Source organism: Melitaea cinxia, chromosome 8, assembly GCF_905220565.1.
Source record: "Melitaea cinxia chromosome 8, ilMelCinx1.1, whole genome shotgun sequence".
Lineage (NCBI taxonomy): Eukaryota > Metazoa > Arthropoda > Insecta > Lepidoptera > Nymphalidae > Melitaea > Melitaea cinxia.
The window spans coordinates 12,649,933-12,675,564 of record NC_059401.1 but is presented as its reverse complement, the minus strand read 5'-3'; the positions used below and the strand labels follow the sequence as shown (position 1 = coordinate 12,675,564).

Sequence of the window (25,632 nt, the reverse complement as noted above, 5' to 3'; positions counted from 1 at the left end):
TAGTGAGTTAACAACTCCAATGTTTTAAAATTAATATTATTTATATTATTATTAGTATAGTACGCGATATACATATCTTTGTAAAACATAGTAAGGTTACGATATTGAAAAAATAGCTTGTTCCACAATAAATTATTGTTATAGATTACAAAAAAAATGTGAACTTGTAGGGTTATACGCATATTAAATAACAATTTTAAATCAAAAAAACAAATATAACAAAAATAGTCGATCGTGGATCAACCATATAAAATTTACCAGCATAAGTTTAACCCCAATAAAGTTTAAGCAAGAATATATTGATATTTATTGGCGACCTTAGTGCAACTTATGAATGCCCGCTCCCTTCTTGAATAGAACCGATTTATAACACGTAAGACACACGTTTATAAAAGTATTTTACTAGTAAATGAATCAATGTTTCTATAGATATTACTAAATAATATACAATATATTAAAAAAAAATTAGGATTTCAAAAAGAATTGTCTCAAATTTTTCATAATCAAAAAAATTCTTCTTTATTATGAAGTATGTTTTATTACACAATAACAGGTCCATGAATCTTTAAATAATTTTCCTTTCCTTTGTTATACAATTTGTATACAAGTAACAATAACACTCGTTAGCAAAGTAATTGATATGAGAAAAAACATAACATGTATTAATTAGTTGATTCAAAACAAACAAGTTATAAGATCGATATTAAAAATATATGAGAAAAATAAGCTGTATTGGTCATTTTTTGCTAAAGCAAACTTCCTTAGTGGGAAAATTCAAGTATAATAGTCTTTTTTCTGAAGAATGAAAACCTAAGATCTGGGTCTCTACTAGTCTCTTCTCGTCACTCGTTTGCTAGCTATTACAGTATAAATGTATTTGGTCTTAAAAATCAAAAATTATAAATAAGTATTAAGTTACTTTTCGAAAAATGATGTCTATTGGGTAAAGCAGTTGTGATAAAATCGCAAAAATGTTTTATACAAGCTTAAAAATAAATAAATAGGTAGTGTTAAACAAATGTAACATCGGAACATCACTATGTGAATTCTGGCGTCCCGTTTTAATAAATCTCTATTTACAAGCGCGCCGAGTTGAAAGGCTTAAGCTGAGATATTTTTCTTCATTCTTGACGCGTGTGTGCTAACAAACCCAAAACACGAGCATTCGCCTCTCAATCTCACGAAATTCACAATACGTAATACTACCGTCAACATTTTGGTTTATTTATTTTTGCTGACTTTTTATATAACTTCTTAACATTTTGTGTAACTAAAAATTCTTTGCGGTTTTGGGTGTGTTGAGTTTCGATCCTGGACAGATTTGTTAACATGTTTCGTTACTGATTAACAAAAACTCTTAGAGGCTGGTCTGACTTCTTGCAACTTGAGTTATCAAAACAAACAGATTATAAATGCAAAAATATTATTATTATTAAAATACGATTTCTGATTTATAAACGAAGTTCCTCTTAAACAAATTCATCAAGCCTTATATATAGTTATCAAATTTGATTGGAGCAATTGCATTTGCTTTAAAGTTAAGTTAATGATATACAACTCCTTGGCTGAATCGTATATCGAGTATGGTGTAAATAGCTATGGATGTGCATATCATTCAATGGGAGTACTTATAATAATTAAAATTGCACAAAAAAAAAATCTAGACTTGTTAGAATTAAAATGTTATCGTATGACACAGTTTGTTGTCTAAACCCTGTCTAAATCTTCTTAGCGCAGGAACCATGAAATTGTTCTATCGTATCAGCTATGAGTAGTTTAAACAATGTGAAATCCCTTGATTTATATAAACTGTAAATGTTAGGGTTACTTTTAACACGATTGCCAAAGGAAAGTTGTGTTTTTTATATATTGTAATGTAATTTTTGTGTATACCTAAATAAATCTTTATAAACTCTGTAACTGTATCCCATTGCTGGGCATAAACCTCGTACTATATTTAGAGGAGAAGAATGTGTGTGTAAATGGCATAGAGTAGATATTCATTATGTTTATTATGTGTAAAATAATTCGATTAATAAAAAAACGCGTGTTTGTCTATAAACGTAGCTAATAGCAAAACAAGGAGGAAACCTACGAAAATGAATCATAATAATGAATATTTATCTTGATATGATCTGTACCACGATGCGAATATATATCATATATCTGCTATCTGAGATTATATAAATATAACACCACATACGATTTACCTAATACGCGACTAGGGCAACGCGGTAGTTATTTTGAAATTCTCAATATTTTGGCGATGTCGGAGACACCATGGTCACGGGCGTCAGTCACTGACAGTATCAGAGTACCCGGCAGTAAACAATTTACAACGACCATTGGAAATAGGCTATCGGCTAATTTCGACTTCAAGACCCCAGACCCTCCATATTTTCTGATTGAAGAAATATAAAAAATTTAGTAGTATAAAGAGTTTCTCAAATATTTTGTATGGATTTTAAAATATAATCTAATTAGTCTCTGGAAATAAATAATGCCGATAGAATGTGTCTGGCAGTAGGAATTGCATATTTTGTACAATATTCTATTAATATACGTAACAGGTAATGAAAAGTAGCTAGTTCATACAATTTTTACGTTTATATATAATAGTTAGTAGCTAATAAAATACGTTTATTGTGTACGCTAATACTACTTTATTGTTTATGTTCGACTCCTAACTATAACCTACGTAGATAATCCTGCCAGTAGTCGGATTACGTTTATGAAACTACATTGCTCACTGCGATTTTAATATACATTTAATACATACATTGTGAATTGGTGAAGTGCCTCGACCTTACAGAAGATCACAGCTAAATAATACTGCTCTCAAGCAGTATTGTGTTCCTGTGGTGAGTAAGGTGACCAGAGCTCCTGGGGGGAGTTGGGGCTAGGGTCGGCAACGGGCTAACGATGCTTCTGGTGTTGCAGGCGTCAGTAGGCTACGGTAATCACTTACAATCAGATAGAGAGTAGAGTTATAATAAAAAAAAAAACCTGGACTCACATTTATTTAAATTCCTAGATTATCTCGTCATTGAATATCGTTAACCAAGTACCATTTAAGCAAATGCTTAGATATCTATTTGCAGAATAGATTTTATGGTTTACCAGATTTTATTAGCTTCGCTCTCGAAGATCTAGATTTTAAAGGGCAACAATATTTAATAATTAAACCATCAATAATTGATAAAATTATTTTAACAGACGGTCTAAAATGAATTATAAAAAGCGTGCAAATTTTTTACTAGGCACATTAATATTTTCATTAAAATAAATAATTACATGATGAACGTATAGTTCATCTTAAGCTGGTATAGTTACATATTAATAGGACTTATGAAAGGAGTGGTAATATTAATCTTATAAAGCCTATTAATAGAAATATGACAATCTGTGTGTATACATCAACGTTGAGATTTATGATTACAGTTCCGTCCCAGTAAGTACGTACCCATCCTGACGTATTACGACCTTTAACCTTCATATAATAATATTTTCTAAGACTAATAAACCCTGAGAATCCAAAAAAATAAACAATTAAATGTTTTAGCCTTACAACATCGGCAGAAGTATAAAAAGAACTTATATGACCCTGTAATTCACTTTTTCCCCTGAATCAAGTGTCCTTATCGAATTTAATAACGTTTTCACCATAGTATGCTAATCTAAAGCTGTGTGGCTACGGCATACAGCTACGGCATACATTCTTAATTTGTATTTTTTGTAAAGCTAAGTTTGTTTAGACTTATAACTCGGTAGTAAAGTATAAGTGTGTTAAGGAAGAGTGACACCTTCTGGAACGGGGGCTTATTGCACTCAAAAGACCTTCACCAAGTTAACCTTTGTGAAATTTTTGTAATGTGTTGCTTATTGACGAAATAATCGTGTTATTATTTATTGTTTATTGTTAGACTTAGTGTTCTTTACAACATCAGTTGTCCCATGTGGGATATTCAGGTACCTGTGTGATGGTACTATGTCAATACACAGTCATGAAAATAAAACCGCATCGTTTGGACTCTCCTAATAATTAGGTATACCCACCTCCATCGATTTGAAACACCTTCGTCGGTACGGAGAAAGACACTAACTATATGGAACTCATTATCAGTGTAAAAAAATATTAGACACTTCGTACCGTAACATGTGCGAAACCCTAAAAACTCGTCTCGCTAGCGTAGGTATGTGTGTACCTACTACCACTACTACTAGATGTTACCAAACACCTCTCCTGGTAAGATCCACATCCCAGACAATGTGACAGCAGTGATCCAGATATCGTAGTCTGTCGGAACATGTATACCTATTTAGTGATTAAACAATATATTTTAGTTACAACTTAGCGCTTAAACAAATATATCCATTATTCACAATTTTATTTCTTAAAAAACCAAATTACGTTTTTCTCGCTAGCCCTTCTCGAAATTCTCGATCATGCGCTCTGAACTCTTTCTAGAGCATTCTTTTAGACATGCCAAATTAATTTGAATTTAAAAATCGCGAGAGAAATAGCTAATATCACCTACGTCGCATACTACGGGTATCGTGTAATATTTTATAAATTAAATAGTAAAAGTTAATATATGTGTACGTAATACCAATAAATATAATATACATAAACAAATAATAAATGCCAGGTAGCCTACATCACCCCCCTCCAGAGACCGTCAGGGGCGATAAAAATCTGGAAAATGAACTCGACGTCCAAAACGAGTTGTATGCTGTTTCTGAACATCTGGCTAAGGTTTTGGTTCAGAATTTGTTGGGTCAGACAGTATAAAGGCCGGCTTGATGCGGTCTATTGATACCGTGACCTCTTTACCCTTTAAAAGTATTTCGAAAACTTTGTCATCCCTTGACAAAACCTTATGGGGGCCAGACACAATAACCGTCTGGTCGGAGGATCCTCCCTTTTCGATGGGGGACGAGGGACTTCACACCACGTTGTTGCTCACACACACCACAATACACCTACATATATATTGAAAAGTTTGCGGACTACATTGAAGGATATATAGGCTAATATATTATTATTAATTTAATATATTATATTATAAATATTTTAATAGTGTATTCACAGTAGACTATAAATTTAGAATTTAATATCGTACTTTTTAATAAGGGATTTATAATTATCATCGTCATACATATATTAATCACGAATACACAAAATTTGCATGTTAGTAAGCTTATTATATCATACATTACATTATTTCTTAAATAAAAAAATAACAAAATACAGATGATATTGAGCTTTAGCGGACAACAAAAGTATAAACTCAGACAATTAAATGTCAATAAAAACTCAAGAGAAATATATCAAAAAACGATAATTGATTCTAATTTATATTTACTAGATCAACCATTTTTAGCCGACTTTAAAAAAGGAGGAGGTTACTCAATTCGACCTTTTAATATTATATATTATGTATGATTGGGGATAGCTTCGTCATTTATGGACCGATTTTGATCATTCTTTTTTGTTGGAAAGGAGATATCCAGAGATGTAGCTACTGCCGTTTCACCGTATCAATGATACGGGGGTCTCGGGCTACAGGGGGCCCCTAACGTGTTTAAGCAAAAAAATTAGTAAAATGTTATCCACGATATTACATAATTTCGTGCTTCCCAGGATTTCCAAAACTTACTTTATTTTAATTGGATTCCCTATTTCTAGGAGGAAGTGATAACTTATAGTCAATAAATATTTATTTTAATTTAATGCAAGCATTTTTGTTTCTTTTGTGAGAAACCTTTACCCTTCTTTTGGGCCCCCTAACTAAATTTGATACAGGGCCCCAAAAGCACGTTGCGCTACTGGAGATATCCCAAGTGTTATACCATGATAAAGGAACCAGGATCTGATGATGGAATCCCAGAGAAATCGAGGGAAACCCTCGAAAATTGTAGTGACGACCAGTACGTTTGTTAATTTTTGTCGTGTACTCACGTTGTATTACTTGTCGATGTAATTGAAGTCGGTTTTTTTTAGTATGCGAGCAAACACAATTAATAATCTTAATAATAATAATAATCTTTATTTCTTCAAAGGTTAGTACATAATATTAACACATATTACATCAGTTATATTTAGTCACAAGAAGAACAGTATGCCTCTGGTCCCCACACTAGGATTCCCTGTGTCGTGGGGTCCAGTCCCTTCCATTAGCTTAATATGATTCCGTTAGTTTAAACAAAAACAATGCATTTAAAGTTTATAATTTAAAAAAAAAATAAAAAAAAATTAAAGTTTATTTGATTAGAACATACAAGAACTAAGGCAACAAATGGTGAGTGTGTGGGCGTGTGTGTGTGCGTGTGTGTGTGTGTGTGTGTGTGTGTGTGTGTGCGTGTATGTGTGTGTGTGTGTGTGTAAGTACGTGTGTACATCAATGTCATTGTATATAATAATAATTAATATATTTATACACTGTTTTTTATACCCCGACGTCTAAAGTAGTAGTGTTGATGATTGGTGATGTATGCCTGTCTGCAAGTGAGCGTGAGTGAGTGCGCGTGCGTGTGCTTGCGTGCGTGCGCGTGCGTACTGCATCAGTATGTCGCCTCTGCCAGCCCTACGACTAACGTCTTGGGATCGAGTTAACTCACTGAACAGAGGGGACAAGACAAGATTCATTAACATAGATTATATATATATATTATATATATATATAGATAATAGGTTTGCGTGCACATGATATTAAATATCTCTGTTCAATAAGGTCTCGGTATGGTCATAGCTTTTTGATAGTAGCCATTTTTGAATGGTGGTTTTGAGATTGGACGATGTCAGGTTTAATATAGTGTTATTATGCTTATAGAACTTATTGTATAGAAAGGGTCCCATAAAAGTAAAAGATTGACGAGCAAAAGACGAACGAGCTCTCGGTAGGTCCCATTTAAGAGTTCTGCCTGAGGCTCGGGCTATAGTCTTCGCAACTTTATGAAAGCGGACAAGCACCGATGATATGTAAATCTGTCTCACGCGGAGAATGTTACATTCCAAGAACAAAGCGTTTGTGGAATAGCGCCATGGTTTGTTAAAGGCTGTTTTTAAAATGGCTCGCTGAGCGCGTTCTAGAGGGAGAAGATATGTCTTTTTGGATGCTCCCCAGGCAATGACACAATAATTTAAGATAGATTTACATAGACTGAAATACACGGCTCGAATTAAGCTTGGATCTGCTATGAACTTAATCCTTCTAAATATATGTACTAGCTTCCTTATGCGTTTCGTTACTGCATCAATATGTAATTTCTACGACAGATGTTCGTCTATCAGTATACCCAAGTATTTTATAGACGAAACTTGTTGGATAGAGGGGCATTGACACTGCAATGAATTTGGGTGTTTTTCACATTCAGATGAGTTGAGCCTAAGGTTCAAAACTTTATTAGGGGCAGTTCTCTTAGATATACTTAAAGCTATGAGTTTTGTTTTGCTTGCATTGAGACTCAATAAGTTATTCCTCAACCAGCTGGCTACAGTACTCAATCCCCCCTCAGCCACATCAACGATCTCCGCCCATGTCTTAGCGTGGAAAATTATGGCAGTATCATCTGCCAAAGTAAAAATTCTAGCCTGTGGCAATTCAAGTGAGCAGAGCTCATTAATGTAAATTAAGAAGAGAGTAGGACCCAAAACACTGCCTTGGGGCACGCCGTAAGCAGTCTCGGCATAGCCACTCATGAGTTCACCAATTCGTACTCGCTGTTTCCGTTCACTTAGGTAAGATTGAAACCATTGCAATGTCAAACCTCTAACTCCCAACAATTCTAATTTTTTTAATAGTATAGGCCGCGACACAGTGTCAAAGGCTTTCGCTATGTCTAAAAAGACGCCAACACATTTTTGTCTATCATTAATTTTATCCGTTACAAAATCAACAAGGCCCGTAACAGCATCCTCTGTGGACCGAGCAGAGCGAAATCCGTATTGGTTAGGACTTAAAAGGTTATATTTTTCTAAATATTTAAGTAGTCTTACATTTACTACCTTTTCAATTATTTTAGCCACCGCACTCAATAATGATATTGGTCTATAGTTAGCCGGTTCTAGTGCATCACCCGTCTTAAAAATAGGTATTACCTCTGCAATTTTCAAATTACCTGGGACTATTCCTGATGACATACTAAGATTACACAAATAAGTTAGAGGCGATGCAATCACATATTTGTTAATCCTAAGTATTTCATTACTTATATTATCATGTCCTACAGCTTGACTGGATTTTAATGAATTTATGAGTACGGCAACTTCATTCTCATCCGTTGGTTGAAAAAACAATGAATGTGCTGGTGAATTCGAATAACTAAGCTTTATATTGTTACTCAAGTCAGCTTCCATCACATTCAATCCATCCAAAATTGTCTTTGCCAAACGATCACCAACAGTGGTGAAATAATTGTTCACCGCATCCAAAGATTCAATAGTATTTGTCTTTAGTTTTAGTAACTGATTAGTTTTATTTTCACTTTTGTTTAGACCACAGATTGATTTTAGATTACTCCATGTTTGTTTAATGTTATTTTTACTTTCTGCTAAAAGTTTGTATTCATATTTGTTTTTTCTTCTTGTACTAAGTTAACACACATGTTTCTGTAGTTCTTATACTTTTTTTGTAAATCTAAATTGTTCGGATTTTTCCTTGCCTCACCGTGTAATTTGTCCCGTGTTCTAATTGATTTTAAGAGACCTGGGGTAATCCATTTTTTTACAATAATTTTGGATCTGCAAAAATGTAAAGTAGATTTGTTTTTCTCAATCAGGCTATTTAGTTTTGAAATAAAATAATGCGTTGCTTCCGTTACATCAGTTAAGTAATAAAGGTCCGACCAGTCAAATTTATTTAGGTCGTAATGTAAGTCATCATAATTTATCTTAGTTACAGTTGTTTTTAATTTTTCCTTATAAATATTTGAACCAAGGCTACACAATACACTGCTATGATCTGTAAGATCTGAATGACAGACAATGGTGGTTGAAGGTTGACAAGATTTAATCATACAATGGTCCAAGCAATTTTGACCTCTTGTTGGTATACTGTGTCCGGGTATATATCCGTAATGGGCCAATAAGCTGAGATACTCTTCCGCTCGTTTATCGGTTGTGCTTTCTTTGATATCAATGTTAATATCACCCATTAAGACGCAATGTTGGTTTTTACATTTTGTAATAATTCCCTCTAATGAACCTAAAAAACTAGTTACGTTATGCAAAGATGGTGATCGATAAATCGTTATAATTGTATAACAATCAACATCTAATCGCAAACAGTTGGCATCAATAAATTCCGGTTCCGACACGCATATTTGTAATTCTTTTTTAGTAAATATGACAATACCGTCAGATTTATTTAAATATTTAGTCGAATAAAAACATTTGTAGTTGTCTAGATTTAATTCATTAAATGAATCATCAAGCTAACATTCAGTCAGTAAGATAATATCAGGCTTAAATCGTAGACGATGCAAAAAAAGGACCAAAGAATCGAAGTTCTTGTTTATACTTCGTATGTTTTGAGACAAAATTGTAAATTGTTTCGATGTATCGCCTAGGTGTTGTTTACAACTTTCAGGATTATCTAACTCGATATAATTTTTTAGCCTTACCTCATCGATCCCGTTCATAAGACTGCTGTTATTATTGAACATAATGACAGATTAGGGGCTCAAGGTACATAATTTCGTTGTTCATTGTCATCAAATGTTGAAAGTGGGTAGATTTGGTACTGTGATTGCAAGTGTATGTGTAGGTAGTTTGTAAAGATTTGTATTGTTGTATTTTTTTTTTTGAATGTGTGTAAATGTATAGCAAGGAATTATTTCTACGTTACTAATTAATTTAAATGCATTCAAAGGAACCAAAATTATTATGCAATAGAAAATATAAAGAATTATTTTACATATAAATAAACATAGTCATTCAGACTTACTAAGACTCATAAGTTGCGCTTCATTTCTTATCAATATGTATTCTGAACCTTCTTTCCTTCTCAAATACACATTGCCGTTCGATGTCCAGCAATATTTAAAATTTTTAGATTTTGCCACATCTCTTGCGAGGAAATGTAACCGTCTGGATTTGGCGGTAAGGGATTCAGATACATAGAGGGCTGAATTATCTTTTTCAATACCCAAACTACTGATCTTCAAGTCCTTTGCTTTACTGAAGTGTCTAGCAGTATTAAGAAATTTTGTCTTTATTTGGGTGTTCGAGAATTCTGCGATTACAGTAGACTTAAGAGGATCGTTTTTGTTGGGCACACGGTAGACATCACGTAAGTCGCCTGGGTGAAGACTGATGTTGAAACTTTGAGAAAGTTGGTTAATGTACCCGAAGAGAATGTCCTTAGTCTCCTTCTGTACGTGGGATAAATCTCAGTTCGATGCTAGTTTTTTTAAGAGATTTTCTAAGAAATCGAACTTTTCTTCGATGTTAGAGATTTGGTTCATTATAGCTTTTCGTTGAACCTCCATACCGTCGATCTTAGATTGCATTGCCTGGAGTCGTTGAGACACATCCTCCAGAGAATGTTCTATTTCTTGATTAGTGGTAAATATCGAGGAGTTCTGTATTTTGGGTTCTTCAAGGTGTCTGTTCATTAATTCAAATCTCTTGTTTTGAGATTCTTGAAAACCAAGAAACATTTCTTTCATCTCCATTTTAAAAGCCGTAAGTTCGTCGTAGCTTTCATCCGAGACTCGGCGGCGTTTGTCTCTCATCGTGATGTGGAGTTGACTAATATCTTCACTATTGTTAGAATTTGACTTGATGTTTGAATCTGATACAGACAGTGTCTTGTTCATGGAGAACGTTGCATCATAATTATTTAATTTGACTTCAAAAGATAAATAATAAATTACTGATATATTGTTCTTACTTAGGAATCTTATCTACTACGTTTTATGTAGCAAACAGTAGCGTTGTCCCTTTTTGTCGCTTGAGTAGAAGGAAGAGAGATGTAGGCGCCAGCGACTGCAGCTCACAAGCCGCTACGAACACGTCTACGAACGGTGCAGGAGCGAGATGGAAATTATGTGGTGCCTCTCCTTTACTCGAGGTGCGCGCGGGGCAGGGGTGACAGTAATAATTTCAGGCTTGATGTTATTTCACTTGTTTGGGCTTATAGGCAATAAGGATATCACTGTGCAAGAAGTTACGGGTGAATTCTGGTTAAACAAAACTTATTTAATAGTAAAAACTCAAAACACGTCTGCTCACAATGAAAGTTGGAACGGAAGGGATCGAATTATTACTTATCACTAAAATCAGTCGATTTGGTAAACTGTCACATAACTTTTTAATTATGTCATCATTCATATCATGCCACTTGTTAATGGTCACCTTCTTCAACCCTTTGAAGTAAATTGTTCAATTAGCGATAGAGACCGCTCTTGATAAATCTCCCCGATAATTATCAATGGTGTTTAAGTCAGTGAAATAAACTGGCCATTCAAGAATTTGAATCTTTTTTTCAGCAAAGTAATCTTAAACTACCTGTGCTCGATAAACACTGGCATTTTCGCTTTGCACGAGAAGTAATTTGATCATTTATTACTTCTGTATATCGTTAACAATTCATTTCTCGAGTAGAAAATTTGGTATCCATTTTCTCCGAGTATTCAATATTATACAAAATCATTTACTTACATTACCACATCCAGCCTGTCAATGATTCAGTTTCTTAAATCGCGAAAATATTAATTTAAATCATTTTTTTAAATGATTTTTTTTTTCGTCAGTATAACATTGATCTATAAAAAAAAATAACTTTTCTCCGATCTTTTTTCATCGAACATGATCTTTGGCAAATTGTAATCTAACAAAATTCATTTTTATACTACAACGGTAGTTTTTTTTTTTTTTTTGTTATTTACGTTTTCGATATTCACAATCATATATAATACATTGAACATTTTTTAAAATCTAGTTTCTAAAATGTTTTGTAAGGATAATACTTATTACGTACAATTTTTAAGTACTACTTTAGCAGCTGATACCTGAGAATTCATCCGGCCTCAGCTAGAAAATCCTACATATATATAGATACATAGATCATAGAACATCCTACTCCATAAGGGCATAAAGAAAACTGCGTTTTATATTCGTTGTTTTAATGAATAATAACAGATCTAAATATCAATGATAACACACATACCAATGGATCAAACAAAATAAATTAACATTAATCAACGCTCATAATCTTAATGATGTACAAAATATGACTAATAAGAAAATAAAAAGAAAACAACCTAAAAAGTACTGATTCTTTTTTATACAACAAAAATAACTACAAAATATACAAATATGGCGACAGGGCCAGTTCTGCGGTCACCAACCCGCCTGCCCAGCGTGGTGACTATGGGCAAAACACATGAGTTCACGTTATTTTTGGCGTAAACTTGTGGAGGCCTATGTCCAGCAGTGGACTGTATAGGCTGTAATGATGATACAAATATTATGTGGCGTTTTATGTTCTTAAATCAATTAATAAACCAAAATAAAAGCTTTTGTTCTTTGCGCTGTTGTTAATAAATGAACATGACGTAGTTTTACTAGAAGTACCAGCGGTTTAAATCATTTTATATGAACCGCGCGTTATAGTTAATTATATAAAAATAAAAAAGTACACGTTGTTACCTGTCTATATGGATTAATAAGATGCGACAATTTTTAATTTGTTACATATAGCTATATCGATATCTATTTCCCAATAAAGAGATGTGCGTATTCGTTGAACTTAATATATAATTCAAAATTGTTGATTTGGACAATACATATACCATAAATCGTATAAGGCACAACTATGACGTCATGGGTTTATATACTTCTATGGATAACTATTATAATTATTGCAATTATGTTTTAAAACTATAAGATTTACAAAAGAGTGCATTTTATTAGGTGCAACTTTACTTACTCCACAACGATTACGGCCGTAATGCCTTATCAAATAACAATACGTACATAATAACAGAGTATAGCAACTGACGTCGTATAAAGTGACAAAATAATACATGTTTCAAGTTACCTTGGTGAACAGTACTATGAGTGGATATAAGTATTTATTTACCTATATAACTGCATGTGCGTTTGAAGAGGTAGTGTAATGTGCGTATATTTAAAAACAAAAAAAACATTTACGTTTAATATGTCGATATCCTGTTAACACAAATTTAAAATTATAAATCATCTGTCTGCATTAAACCCTCAAATTAATCGCAAAACGAAACGAAAATATCACACAAATAAAAATAAAAAACATACATACATATCGCACACATAACCCAGCTTACCAAGATGAGTTGAACGATCCGATCGAAACAATAAATTTATTTTAATTAAAGTAAGGGACAAAAAAGTCTTTTCATTAAATATACCATACGGAGCTATTTTTATTTTCAAGTATCAGTGGCTATTTGTTTTATTAATATTTAATTGAAAAAGGCCGCACGCCATTGGTAGTGTATGTATCAAAGATCTACAGTGGAAGAAAGTTTAATGTCCCACCCACGCGTAATAAAACCGACACGCTAATTCCTATGAAAAATAAACAATGTAAATTGTTAAATATTAATAATTGAAAAGAAAGTGTCGAGTCGACGACCTCACACCTCGGCATGTTACACTAATATCAATTCCAAAATGACGTTTATTTTTAGAACTTTGTTGTTTTATTACGCTAGGGTTTGTCGCGCCCTTGATAAAACAAGATTGCCCTGGAAAACTACATTCATCATTATTATTACGACGGACGCTTAGAGCTAAATCCGTAGTTTGCTTTTCTGTCTGTGCCTGATTTTTATAAAAACTAAATAGAAAAATACACAAAGAACATTTTTATTAATTTAAAGCAATGATTAACTTAGGGCCTGTTCCACAGATTGCTTTTAATTGTAAATCTCGTACATAAGTTACTGATAGGATTTAACAGCGAGATTAAAAATCACATTTTATGACTTTCAGTGTCTATTACTTTAATAAATAAGTAAAAAATTTTGGATTCGTGGATTGCGATTGGTTTAATGGTAAAAAAATATATATCTTTTATAGCAAAAAACTACTTTTATTCCTAGCACAGTATTACTTTTATTAGCTGGACACCATAAAGGCATATAGCTTCATCAGCAACCAATGAACAGGCCCTCAATGTTTTACAATATCTTTACTTTCAATAATAACGAATAAGAGATACAGTTACAGATGTGTTTTCAACCCTCTTTCTGGACAATCGTTTTATCAAGAAAGCTATAAGAAAGTTACTTACAAATAGTACAAAATTAGTCACGATTGAATAGTATACAGAGAAATATCAATTGTATCATAGAAATGCTAAGAGATTACAAGTTTACCGAGACCTTACATCGTATATTTAGTTTCGTCTAATTGATATGGCAACACGTTTCATTACATACATAAGTCATATTACTAGGCTGATTACAATCTATGCGTTTAAGCATTTTAAATTTTGTAAATGGTAACTATGAGGGTCGTTTTAAGAAAAAAAAAGTGCGTGCGTACAAAGTACACCTGTTAGAAGTGAAACTTCTTTGGCAAACTAATTTTTAAGTCTCGTTTATATTTATACAAATCTAAAACTTTAGATTTCCGTTCTAGTGCCATCTAGTTTGCAACGTAATACTCTCGATATTAATGTAACAACATTTGTAGTTTCTATAGTACACGCTAGGTGGCTCTGTTGTTCGACAAAAACGTTGCACATCTTTTTGACGCTAATATTATTATTATTGCGTTTTATACGTAAAAAATTTACCCTCATGCGCCTAAAGATGTTTCACTTCAAAAACCCAACTAATAGCCTTAAGATCATATGATTTAGCGATTAACGAAACACAAGTAAAAATATGTGAAAGTGTCAAGAATTGACATTCCCATATGTTTTAATTGTCGATAGAGTAATCGTCCATCACTAATGCCCGGTTCCTATATTCACAAAACATTAAATTTCGAACGTCTCGTAATAGTAACTTATCTGTTCGTAAAGTAAAGATACGTTTTCTAAATATACGAACCGAGCTCAGATCAGTTTCAGTCAGTCTCTGGGCTCTTCGACAAAACTCTCTAGCAATTGGCAAATATATGTTGAGAAATTATTAGATTATTTTCATAATGTATAAACATTACAAGTTAAGTCGCTTTATTTTTATATTTAATACATATTAAAATATTTAAAACAAATAGCCAATCGCTATATAGCTATCAGAAGTTCAGAAGAGATTACTAGTTAGTTACAAACTATGTTCATTTTATCCGGTAATTTCAGTCAAGTTTTGTTTAAATTCAAATACGGTTTCCTTATTACATTACGTTTTGTATTTTAATATTTTATTTTCAATATTCAATTGAACTGTTTCATAAAATACTGCAAAAATCTTTAACAGAAATAAAAACTACTCTTAAACAATTATTATTTAACAAATATACATTGCTTGCGTGATTTGAAAAATTTTGTATTTTATTTATAAAACCTACTTTAAAAGTAGAAACTACAATGGGCGTAGCGATGTAAAAAAAAGTAAATCAAAGTTGCATTACATCTTATTGCCGTCAGAATATTAGCATTTATATAGATTTTAGGTTGGGCAATCTTTTCTTTGGTTAAAAATTTGCAGTTTGTATAATCTTGGTTTTCTTCCTGAGTTGAAAAATCTGGCTACGCACATCTATTGCAAATAATATATAATACATTACACCTACATATACAGATGTAGGCCGAGATTCATACACCGTAGTATACCAATTATACCTATAATGCGTAATAAATAATATAATAAATATGTCAATTGTCAAAAAATATATCGCTAAACCAAATATCATTCGTTATATACAGGCTCGGACCTGGCTTATATGAGCTGTATTAATTAGATAAGGCTCCCGAGCGTTAGGGGGACCAAGGTTTAAGGGCCCCGCTTCTGTTACTATTGGGCTTCCGCCCTTTCTCTTACAAATTTTAATACGAGCCCAGTAGCCAACCGCCACGCCACTGTACACGAGCTTACATATATTAATAGTTTATTATTACTTTCTTACCGGCAGCACTTCAAAAAAAGGCAAAAAGAATACCTACATATTATTTTTAATTCCTCGTATTGCCTTCAAGTGTTCCATTATATTTATTAACTACACATTTTAAAAAATTCTAAGTCTCACACAAGTATTATAACATCAGATCAGAAGAAAGAAATTATTGCACGAGTTGATACGATGATCGAACCTTAAAAGTATAAATCAAAATCAATAAAAGAGAGTAGTCATTAGAGTAATTGAAATGTTACAAATATTCGAGACTATACTTTACCTAATCTTATTAAAGCAAATCTAATTCTACATTCTGGGAATGTACGAATTATAAAACACTACAACTATTTATATACAACGAATAAATTATAAAAAAATATATTATAATCGATAACATATTATACAAATCCTTATTGTATTAGTATTAGGTAAATAAAAAATAAGAAATTCAATCTTTGGAAGAGCGCAGGATACGCCATCACAAGGCGAAGGCAAAAATAATAATTATTCTAATTAAATAAAACCACAGTTTCGGAATGTATCGGGAGTTCGAGCGACGATCGATATCAGAACTCGACATCTTTCTATATTCTAGACGACATTTATACATAAACATTACGATCGACTCGATACAACATTCGTAACTAAATAACTTTTATATCGCGTCGTCAAAACACACTAGCGGGTAGACGTCGACTAGTAGAACAGATCGTTAGGGCGCGTTAGGGCGCGCTAAGCCACGTTAGGGCGCGCCGGCGTTAGGGCGAGGCGCGGCTAGAGCGCGTCGGCGGGCAGCGCGTGCACGCGCGCGCACAGCAGGTTGTGCAGGATGAACACCGCCGGCTTCGGGCTGCCCTCCATGTCCAGCTCCTGCGGGCGGGACGGTCTCATCATCGAGGAATAACCAAATCAGAATAGAATAATAATGGCTATCACTCGGTTTACAATAGCGCCGAATAGCACAAATAATGTGTGCCTTCTTGATGTATACGTGGTAGAATATGTGTGAGTAAACGTGTTCGTGGGCACGAATGCTTTGCATATACGCGTGCGTATGCGATAGTGCGTGCACGCGTGCCAGTGCATGTGCGAGTGCGTGTAGGTGTGTGTGTGCGAGTGCGTATGGGTGTGGGTGTGGGTGTGGGTGTGGGTGTGGGTGTGGGTGTGAGTGTGCGTGTGCGTGTACATCTTCGTGCGTGTTCGTGTGCGAGTGCATGTGTATTTTCGTGTGTGTGCGTGTGTGTTGTCTGTGTGTGCGTGTGAGACACTCACGAGCGTGTCGTCGTCGGCGAAGTGCAGCCAGAGCGCGGCGCGGTCGTCGTCGGCGGAGGCGCGCAGCGCGTGCAGCGGGCGGCGGTAGAGCGCGCGCGCGCCGCCGCGGCCCAGCGAGCCCGCCGCCTCCCACACGCACACGCCGCCCGCGCCCAGCGACAGCCGCGCGCACGCGCCCCGGTACCGGCAGCCTGAGACACGCGACACTCGTCACTCGACCTCGCCGCATGTCAGCCCTCGAGCGCCGCACGCGCAGTAGGGTCGTCCGTTAAATACGTTCGCAAATAAGGGGGATATGTGATATGGTCGGTTCGATAACGACAACATCCGTTTCAATTTATATTTTATTATATATTTTAGTTATGCTGTGTGACTACGGCATAAAAGAATATAACAACCCCCTCTCTTCCCGTGGGTGTCGTAAGAGGCGACTAGAAAATAACACAGTTCCACTACCACCTTGGAACTTAAAAAGCCGACCGATGGCGGGATAACCATCCAACTGCTGGCTTTAAAATACACAGGCCGAAGACGGGCAGCAGCGTCTTCGTTGCGACAAAGCCAGACCTGTGGTCAAATTGTGGAGGCCTATGTCCAGCAGTGGACTGCAACAGGCTGGAATGATGATATATTTTAGTTATATAAATGTATATCATTTCAATAACAAAAAAATCTATTACAACACTCTTTCTAATCACCAAATTATTTAGGGGGCAACTAAGTTTTGGAGGCGTAACTTTCATTAGGGGGCTAATGCCTACAAAACGATGTAATTCTGCGACATATTTTATGGATCGACAACCGCATAGGTGTTTTCCTTGTGTGTGAGGCGGCGCTCCTAATTGTATCTCCCCACCGTGCCCGGAGAGTGCGCTAAGCTGTCGGTTGCGGTCGTTGCCATACACAGTGGGGGTAGGCGGACACTCACGGAAGGTGAACTCGGGCTGGGCGCGCACGGCGTGGATGGCGCCGTCCACCAGCGCGCCGGCGGCGGCGGCCAGGTCGGGCGGCGCGTCGGCCCGCAGCGCGCGCACGGCCAGCCCCGCCGCCGTGCCGGCGCGCACGCCCAGCGCCGCCGCGCCGCCGCCGCGCCGCCACCACGCCAGCCGCGTGGCCGCCAGTCCGAAGCTCTCCGCCGGCGCGCACCACGCCTCGCCCGACCACGGCGCCGCCTCGTACAGCCTGTACCCATCGTTAAACTTGTTATACTTATTTTAACACATCTTATATGCGAGTAGAAACGTATCATTTTAGATTTCGAATCGCTGTTCCTATTTTTTTTTTTTACTCGAGAAAAGTAAATTTCTTCGGATAGTTATGAAGATCAGAAAAATCACTGAAAGGTATCGTGATATAATTGATTTCTCTTACGACTAAAACGACATCAGTATGTTCTTTATAAATTAATTTTCTCACACACCGCTCCTTCAAATATACATTAAATCAGTTTCTTCTTTAAGAATGGTTTAGAAAGAAAAAGAAATGGTATAAATTATATAGATAGTTTAATCACCTCAGCTCTCTATCGGTGATGGCCACGAAGGTGGGTTGCCAACCCTCCGTTTCATCTGAATCGTCGGACCCGCCGGATGCACCCATCTAGAAAAATACATGTACTTGCTCAATCTGTATTAATAAAGAATTCTAACGAACAGTCAATTTAACCTCAATTATATCTGCCAATTTCACATTTGCATCGATTTTTATTTAAGTGTTTAAGCATCCCTACGATGAGTACGCTAGTCCTCATTACTTAATAGTTTAATACCTGGCTATTATAGAAAACAGTTTTTATTACAAACTGTCAAGTTTCAAACGAGACATGTTCTAAATTTAACAATACGTAGGCAGCTAATAGCCGGCTTCAAAAAAGGAGGAGGTTCTCTATTTGATTGTATTTTTTTACTTTGTGTTGTACCCATTTTGATCTTCTCGAGTCTTTTTTTAATCGAAGTTGGCCCTTGTTATGTAGTCAAATTTAAGCGAGATCTGATGATTAGTTTTTGTGCTATCCCTAATAATGCCTCTTTGAAATCGGTATTGTTAGAACAAACACAATTATCTGAATGCAGCAACCGAGCATAAAAGTATTTTGAAAGAAACAGCATCTCACGTGGTCGTGCGCGGGGCGGCGCGCGAGCCAGCCCGCGTAGCGCACGTCGCCGACGAGCGAGCGCAGCAGCGGGCGCGCGCGCGCCAGCGCCGCCCGCGCCGCGCGCCTCGCCGCCGCGTGTAGCGCGCGGTGCCAGCCCGCCGCCGCCGAGCTGCACGCCGCGCGCAGCGCCAGCGCGTGCACGCCGTCCGGCGAGTACATCTCTATCGTGCGGTCCTCTGGGCGACACAATACTCATCGGTACTTAAGCTTAACGACGTAATGCTTGTGCATTAGGTAACATAGTTACATATATTTATTTATTTATTCGATAAATACATATAAATAATACTCATATATAAATAATATTATATATAAATAATAGACTTGAGGCGGGAATCAAACCCACAAGACCGAAGCAGAATTATTACTAGACAGTTATTATTTTATTTAAAAACTAGCTGACCCGGCGAACTTCATATCGCCTAACAGTCGATTCTTTAATTTTATTATTTTTTTTTTATAGAATTTTTCTCTCCGTAAGAACCATCCTCGTACTTCAAGGAATATTTTAAAAAAAGAATTAGCGAAATCAGTCCAACCGTTCTCGAGTTTTGCGCTTAGCAACACATTCAGCGACTCATTTTTATATTATAGATTTAAAATTACCAGGGTCGTTATGTCGCAGATTTTTAGCAACGCAGGCCATCAGTAAAGGTATATATCTCGTGTCGGCGCGGCGACGTCTGGGCGACGGAGGTGAAGGTGGAGTTTCCATCATATAACCGCGCTGAAGTTCCCATCCAACTTCACTGATTATTGAAGCTTTGCGAAAGTATGGGGTGACTTCGCGCAGATATTTAACTGTGAATATAAAGATTTTTTCACATTAATCAAATTATATACACAGTACCTGGACGACCTGGCTCTGCTAAGGAGTAAGTAAAAATAGAGAAACTAATTTTTCTAGGTGTGCCAGTGTGACACACATCTGGATAGTTTTTTTAGTTGGAGCCCAAGAGAGATTTTTTTTTTGTTGAGATTAACTTGAGCGCGTCAAGTTATATTATATGGAGGGATACCTTGCACCCTCCTCCGCTGAAAGACCTCCACCATTTATCAACCCTCAATATAGGAGTCTCTAGAGACTGCCCTAGAATCATCTGAATCTATCAGAACAGTAAAAAAAGCGATCGTCAAAAATACTCGATCGCGTCAGACTACGATAAGATAGGTTAATTACATACTGAGAAGAGAACACTTTAATAATCTGACGATTTGAGTGTGACGAAAAAAAATATGTAAGAAACTTGAAAAAAAAAAACGTGTCTTTGACATTATTGAATGCGGTCGTTTTTTTTTTTTTTTTTTGAAGGGAAATTCAAAAACAAACCAGAGTACATTGTCATTTAAATTTGAACGGTACCATTTAAATTTGATCGAGATGTGAGGACTACCATTTGAGATGCATTTGAGTAATCTTTGTTACTGCGTATTTACTTGACTATTTTTTCGTCTACCTACGTTGTTACCAGTCGATGTAATTGAAGTCGGTTTTTTTTTTCATTTACAAGCAAACGAAATTATTAATTTTCAATATTTATATACTCTATTAATAGTGTAATAGTCTCTTTCGACCATGCTGCGCTACTAAGTTACACTGCAATCTGACGCCACAGAGACATTTATAAATGGGTTGGTTGGAATTTTTTTTTAACATCACTTTAATTTTACAATTTAAGTTTATCTTAGGGCTTTTTCCGTTTCAATATGCCAGTTGCAGTCTTATCTAACATCAAACCAGTGGCCAAGCTGTTCGATGATGTTTAATTATTTCCTTGTACGTGTTTGTATGAAGAGCATTTATATGTGCAAGTCGTGATGTAGTTGTTTGTTTGTTACGAAGTACCCCTGCAGTCATCATTTTCAAGATTTTATTTTGGAATCGTTGCAGGATTTCAATATTGGATTAGGAAGGTATTCCCCAGAGTTGTATAACTTAGGTCCAAATCGATTTAAGAATAGTTTTTTAGAGGTTTGGTTGATAGCGACAGTTGTGAACGGCGACCCATCAAACAATACAGCTTACGTAGTTGTATTCCTATTGTTTTCGTTTTTTTGAATGTGTTTTTTCTAGGCGAGTCATTTATCAAGATATAATCCCAAATACCTAACATAGTTTGATTGTGGGACCTCCAAGTTATTCAGTCTCACAAGTGCCTCTTCTTAATGTAAATATATTTATAGATTTTGTTTCATTAGCCTTAAATTCTCCACTTTTTTAACTAAATCGATATCCTCCATTGCTGGGTCAGGATGATATGCTAAAATCGCAATGTCAGCAGGTATTTGTGGTGTTACACTGTATTTGGTAGGTCAGATGTAGGTAAGGTACAACGTTGGGCCTAGCACGCTGCCTTGTGGAACTCCTGCTTTAACAGAGCAAAGACTTGAGAGCGCCTCGCCACTCTAGACTAGGAAGTGTCTGTTTTCCAAAATTATTTTATGATATTTTACATGCAGTTAAGGAGTAATGATTTTAATTTAAATAACAGCCCCTTATGCCACACCCTATCAAAGACTTGCGATTTGTTTAAAAAAGCACTTGGACAGCGTCCATTCCGATAGTTAGAATGCGTACCCGATCGACGTTAGCATGATTACGACGAAATCCAAATTTGTGTTTGGGAATCAAATTGCGCAATTTTAATAATGATAATAGCCATTCGTATATTTTTGCAGGTATGGGTAATAAGATAATCGGCCTAATATGTTTTCGGGTCCTCTGGTTGCTTGTTTGGCTTCAAAAGGATAATTATTTTTGCTACTTTCCCTTGAGGTGAAGAGGACGAATTTTTGATCGGTTATAACATTATAGATTGCTGTGAGTAATGTTATCCCAGACTCTGGTAATTTCTGTAAGACTTTCGTTGGTACTTAGGTCATTTCACTAAATCTCGAAATTGTAGAGAACTTTATTTACCCGGGTTCCAATCCAATTCCATTCCAAGCAACACTGGGTCGTGCGAGGTCGAAATTCGAAGGCGCATCGGAATGGCCAAGAGTACTATGTCTCAGCTGCGTGGGACTTAGAGGGATAGACACATTTCTATTAACACCAAATGGACAGCACGCAGGACCAACGCATCGATATTGAAACAACTCCAAGTAACGAAAAGGCTATCCACTACCTGCCTCCAGAGGATTCTTGAGTACTTCGGTCACATTGCCCGAAGGGAAGGTGGCAACTTAGACAAGATTGTTATCACCGGCAAAGTCGAAGGAAATAGACCTGCAATGCCATCTGTCAAGGGTGTCAATCAACTCAATAACTTTTTTTTCATACTCGGGTGAACCCTGATGGGATTGAAAAACCTTATTCAGATACTATGCAAATGTAGCCGCCTTTTCTTGGTCGCTACGTGCCCAACTGAGGTCTGTTTTACTAAGAGGTGACTATGGATCTTTTAACTTATTAGTGGCTTTCCGAAGGGTCTGAAGGTAAACAAGCATCAAGGCCCTCCAGATATGCTAGAGAAAAAGTGTTTCAATCTTGTTCCAGAGCTTGTTTTAATTCTTTTACTTTGTGGTTGAATTGTTTTTTTGTAACTATCTGGACGTCTGTTTTGTTGCCATAATTTTCTCATTTTTTTTTTTCCTTGATAAAGTAATATGGTTGGGGGGACATAATTGACAAGGGGTTTGTGTTGATCTAATGGAGTTAAGTTCCGGGTGGCATTTTGTATGTTTTTTTTTAAAGAATTGTATTTGTAATGTCAGTATGTTTAACTGATACCTCAGTCTCAGTAGGGCACAGCAGGAATTTCCTGCTCAAAATATGGAGCAGCCCGACTGGGGTAGTACCTCGACCTTACAGAAGATCACAGCAAAATAATACTGTTTTCAAGCAGTATTGTGTTCCTGTTGGTGAGTAAGGTGACCAGAGCTCCTGGGGGGATTGGGGATTGGGTCGGTAACGCGCTTGCGATGCTTCTGGTGTTGCAGGCGTCTATAAGCTACGGTAATCGCTTACCATCAGGTGAGCCGTACGCTTGTTTACCAACCTAGTGACATAAAAAAAAACTTATTTTAAGTGAAAGTGTTACTATAATACCTTTATTTATGAGGCGTCAAAAAAGATTCCAATTATTGTATAATGAACATTTTTTATGGTCACTTTTAACTCAGACTTAATATTGATAATAATAATGGGTTAGTGATCTGATGATAAATCCCACCAGCTATTACACGACATTTTTTTCGCAACCCCTTTGATGACACAGAAATCAATAAGAACTAACAATGAAGCCACTATGTGAGCTGAACTGTAGAAGCAACATCCTATTTGCTTGAGACCTTTAACAGTTCCTGGCCCCTTGGCAGAATGAGCCTGGACCCCCAAAGAGTATGTTTGGTGTTGTAATGAGCTGCAGCAATAAAGTGATGGCCTAAAATATTGAAGTAGTTGCAATATTGACTTTCTTGGGGGCAGTATAAAGCTGATAAAGTGATGTTACTAATCCAGTTGTACACTACTGTGTTGTTTGCTTGGATGTAGTTCCTGCAGTATGACTGACACTAGTGATGTCTGATATTAGCTTTGATAAGTATAGCTGACCAAAATTACATGAGTTTACTTCTCAAAATACTTTACACCATCCGCTAGTTAACACTAATGGTGTGATGTTTAGTCATACATTTTTTTATTAACTGAGGTTAATTAACAGGCTAATTCAATTACTGTGACCTGTTGCATAGTTCAGTTATAATTTACAAGTATAATTTAAAATTAATTGAAAGAATAGTTATTATTTTACTACATTTTATTATAAAAAAGACACCCCAAACAAATCATGAACAGAGTTTGGAAGAGTGTGATAATAAAAAAAATCATAGATATAAGTATATACAACTTATATAATATTACATATACACAACCTAAAGACTTATTTGTTTATCCATAACCTCCCCACATTTGGTCAGTTAAATAAAAATCAATTTATAGATGCCGCAAAGAGTAAACTTACCTTCTAACTGAACCATTTTACCGGCCCGTTTAAGAGCCTTCACCGCCTCTTCGTGAGTTGCATCTTTCAGATCTTCCCCATTCACTGAAAGTATAGCATCACCCACATACAGTTGCTCTGTTAGATCTGCTGCCATACCCTTAAATATTTTTGATATAAGTATGGGCATGTTGTTCTCTATTCCCCCTTTAATTGATATTCCCAAGCCATTGTTATCAGACTTAACAACTTGAACTACCCGTTTTTGATTAGCTATTGCTTCGGGCACTTCAGTGAAATCACTGTTTGGGGTCTCGACATTATTATTGTTCAAGCTTCCGTTTAGGGTCGTCGTAGCGTCGTAGCCATCGTCTAAGCATACACTAAGATAATCATCCTCTAAAGAACAATGTACCCGGTACCAAACGCCACGGACTAGTGTTTCGAGCAACCCGGATCTTCCCGTAGTAGCATTCGGACTTTCGCTTCCGCCACTAGATGCACCGTTCTCCACCATAGTTTCCACTAAAGTAATATAACAGCTTGATGTTTTAATTCACTTTATGTAAATATGTACTCTTGTTATTGAAAAAATATAAAACCAGACGAGTGTAAAATTCATACAACCCGAAATTTTTTCCACCACATTTTAATGGATAGACGTAAATTACAGCGATTTCATTTTATATTGCCTATTCATTAACCACTAAAACGAGTAAACCGAAGAAATACAACTGATATTTTACAATCAATAATACTATCAAATCAAAATTACTACAGTAACTACAGATGAAATATCATTGAGTCTGGCTACAGATTATAAAAAGTGTAGGCTAAAACTACATACGTGTACTGTGTAAGTACCTATCCCACCCCAGCCTGCAAAATAATGATACTTGTAATAAAAAAAATACTAATCAATAGATTTTCAATAGCTCAATTCAACTATGTTGTCCTTTTAAATTGCTCACTTTAAATTATTTAATTAAAAATCAAAAAAGTCGTTGAAAAATATTCATTTATCAATAATTTCAAACTCCTATATCTTTTGATGTATACAATATTTTAAATTGCTCAAAGTGTTAAAAAACTGCTCAAGTCGCATTTTTAATTGCTCAAGTATAGTTTGGAACAGATTCACTTTCTTTAATTTTTAAATAAATATAAATAGTTTGAACAAATTCCTATCCGCAGATAGTCCTATTTGC

The 25,632-nt window shown here is 35.8% G+C and overlaps 1 protein-coding gene across 1 annotated transcript; it reads right to left on the bottom strand.

Annotated features, from left to right (window-relative positions):
- Window positions 1–16,583: 16,583 nt before the first annotated feature.
- Window positions 16,584–24,941, bottom strand: LOC123655735 (beta-1-syntrophin). Its single transcript, XM_045591488.1, has 7 exons — window positions 24,446–24,941; window positions 20,088–20,282; window positions 19,440–19,657; window positions 18,840–18,925; window positions 18,255–18,508; window positions 17,327–17,517; window positions 16,584–16,924 (listed from the first exon to the last, which is right to left on the bottom strand). The coding sequence occupies exons 1-7, from the start codon at window positions 24,939–24,941 to the stop codon at window positions 16,829–16,831; spliced, it is 1,536 nt and encodes a 511-aa protein (XP_045447444.1). The 3' UTR covers window positions 16,584–16,828.
- Between the last annotated feature and the right edge of the window lie 691 nt (window positions 24,942–25,632).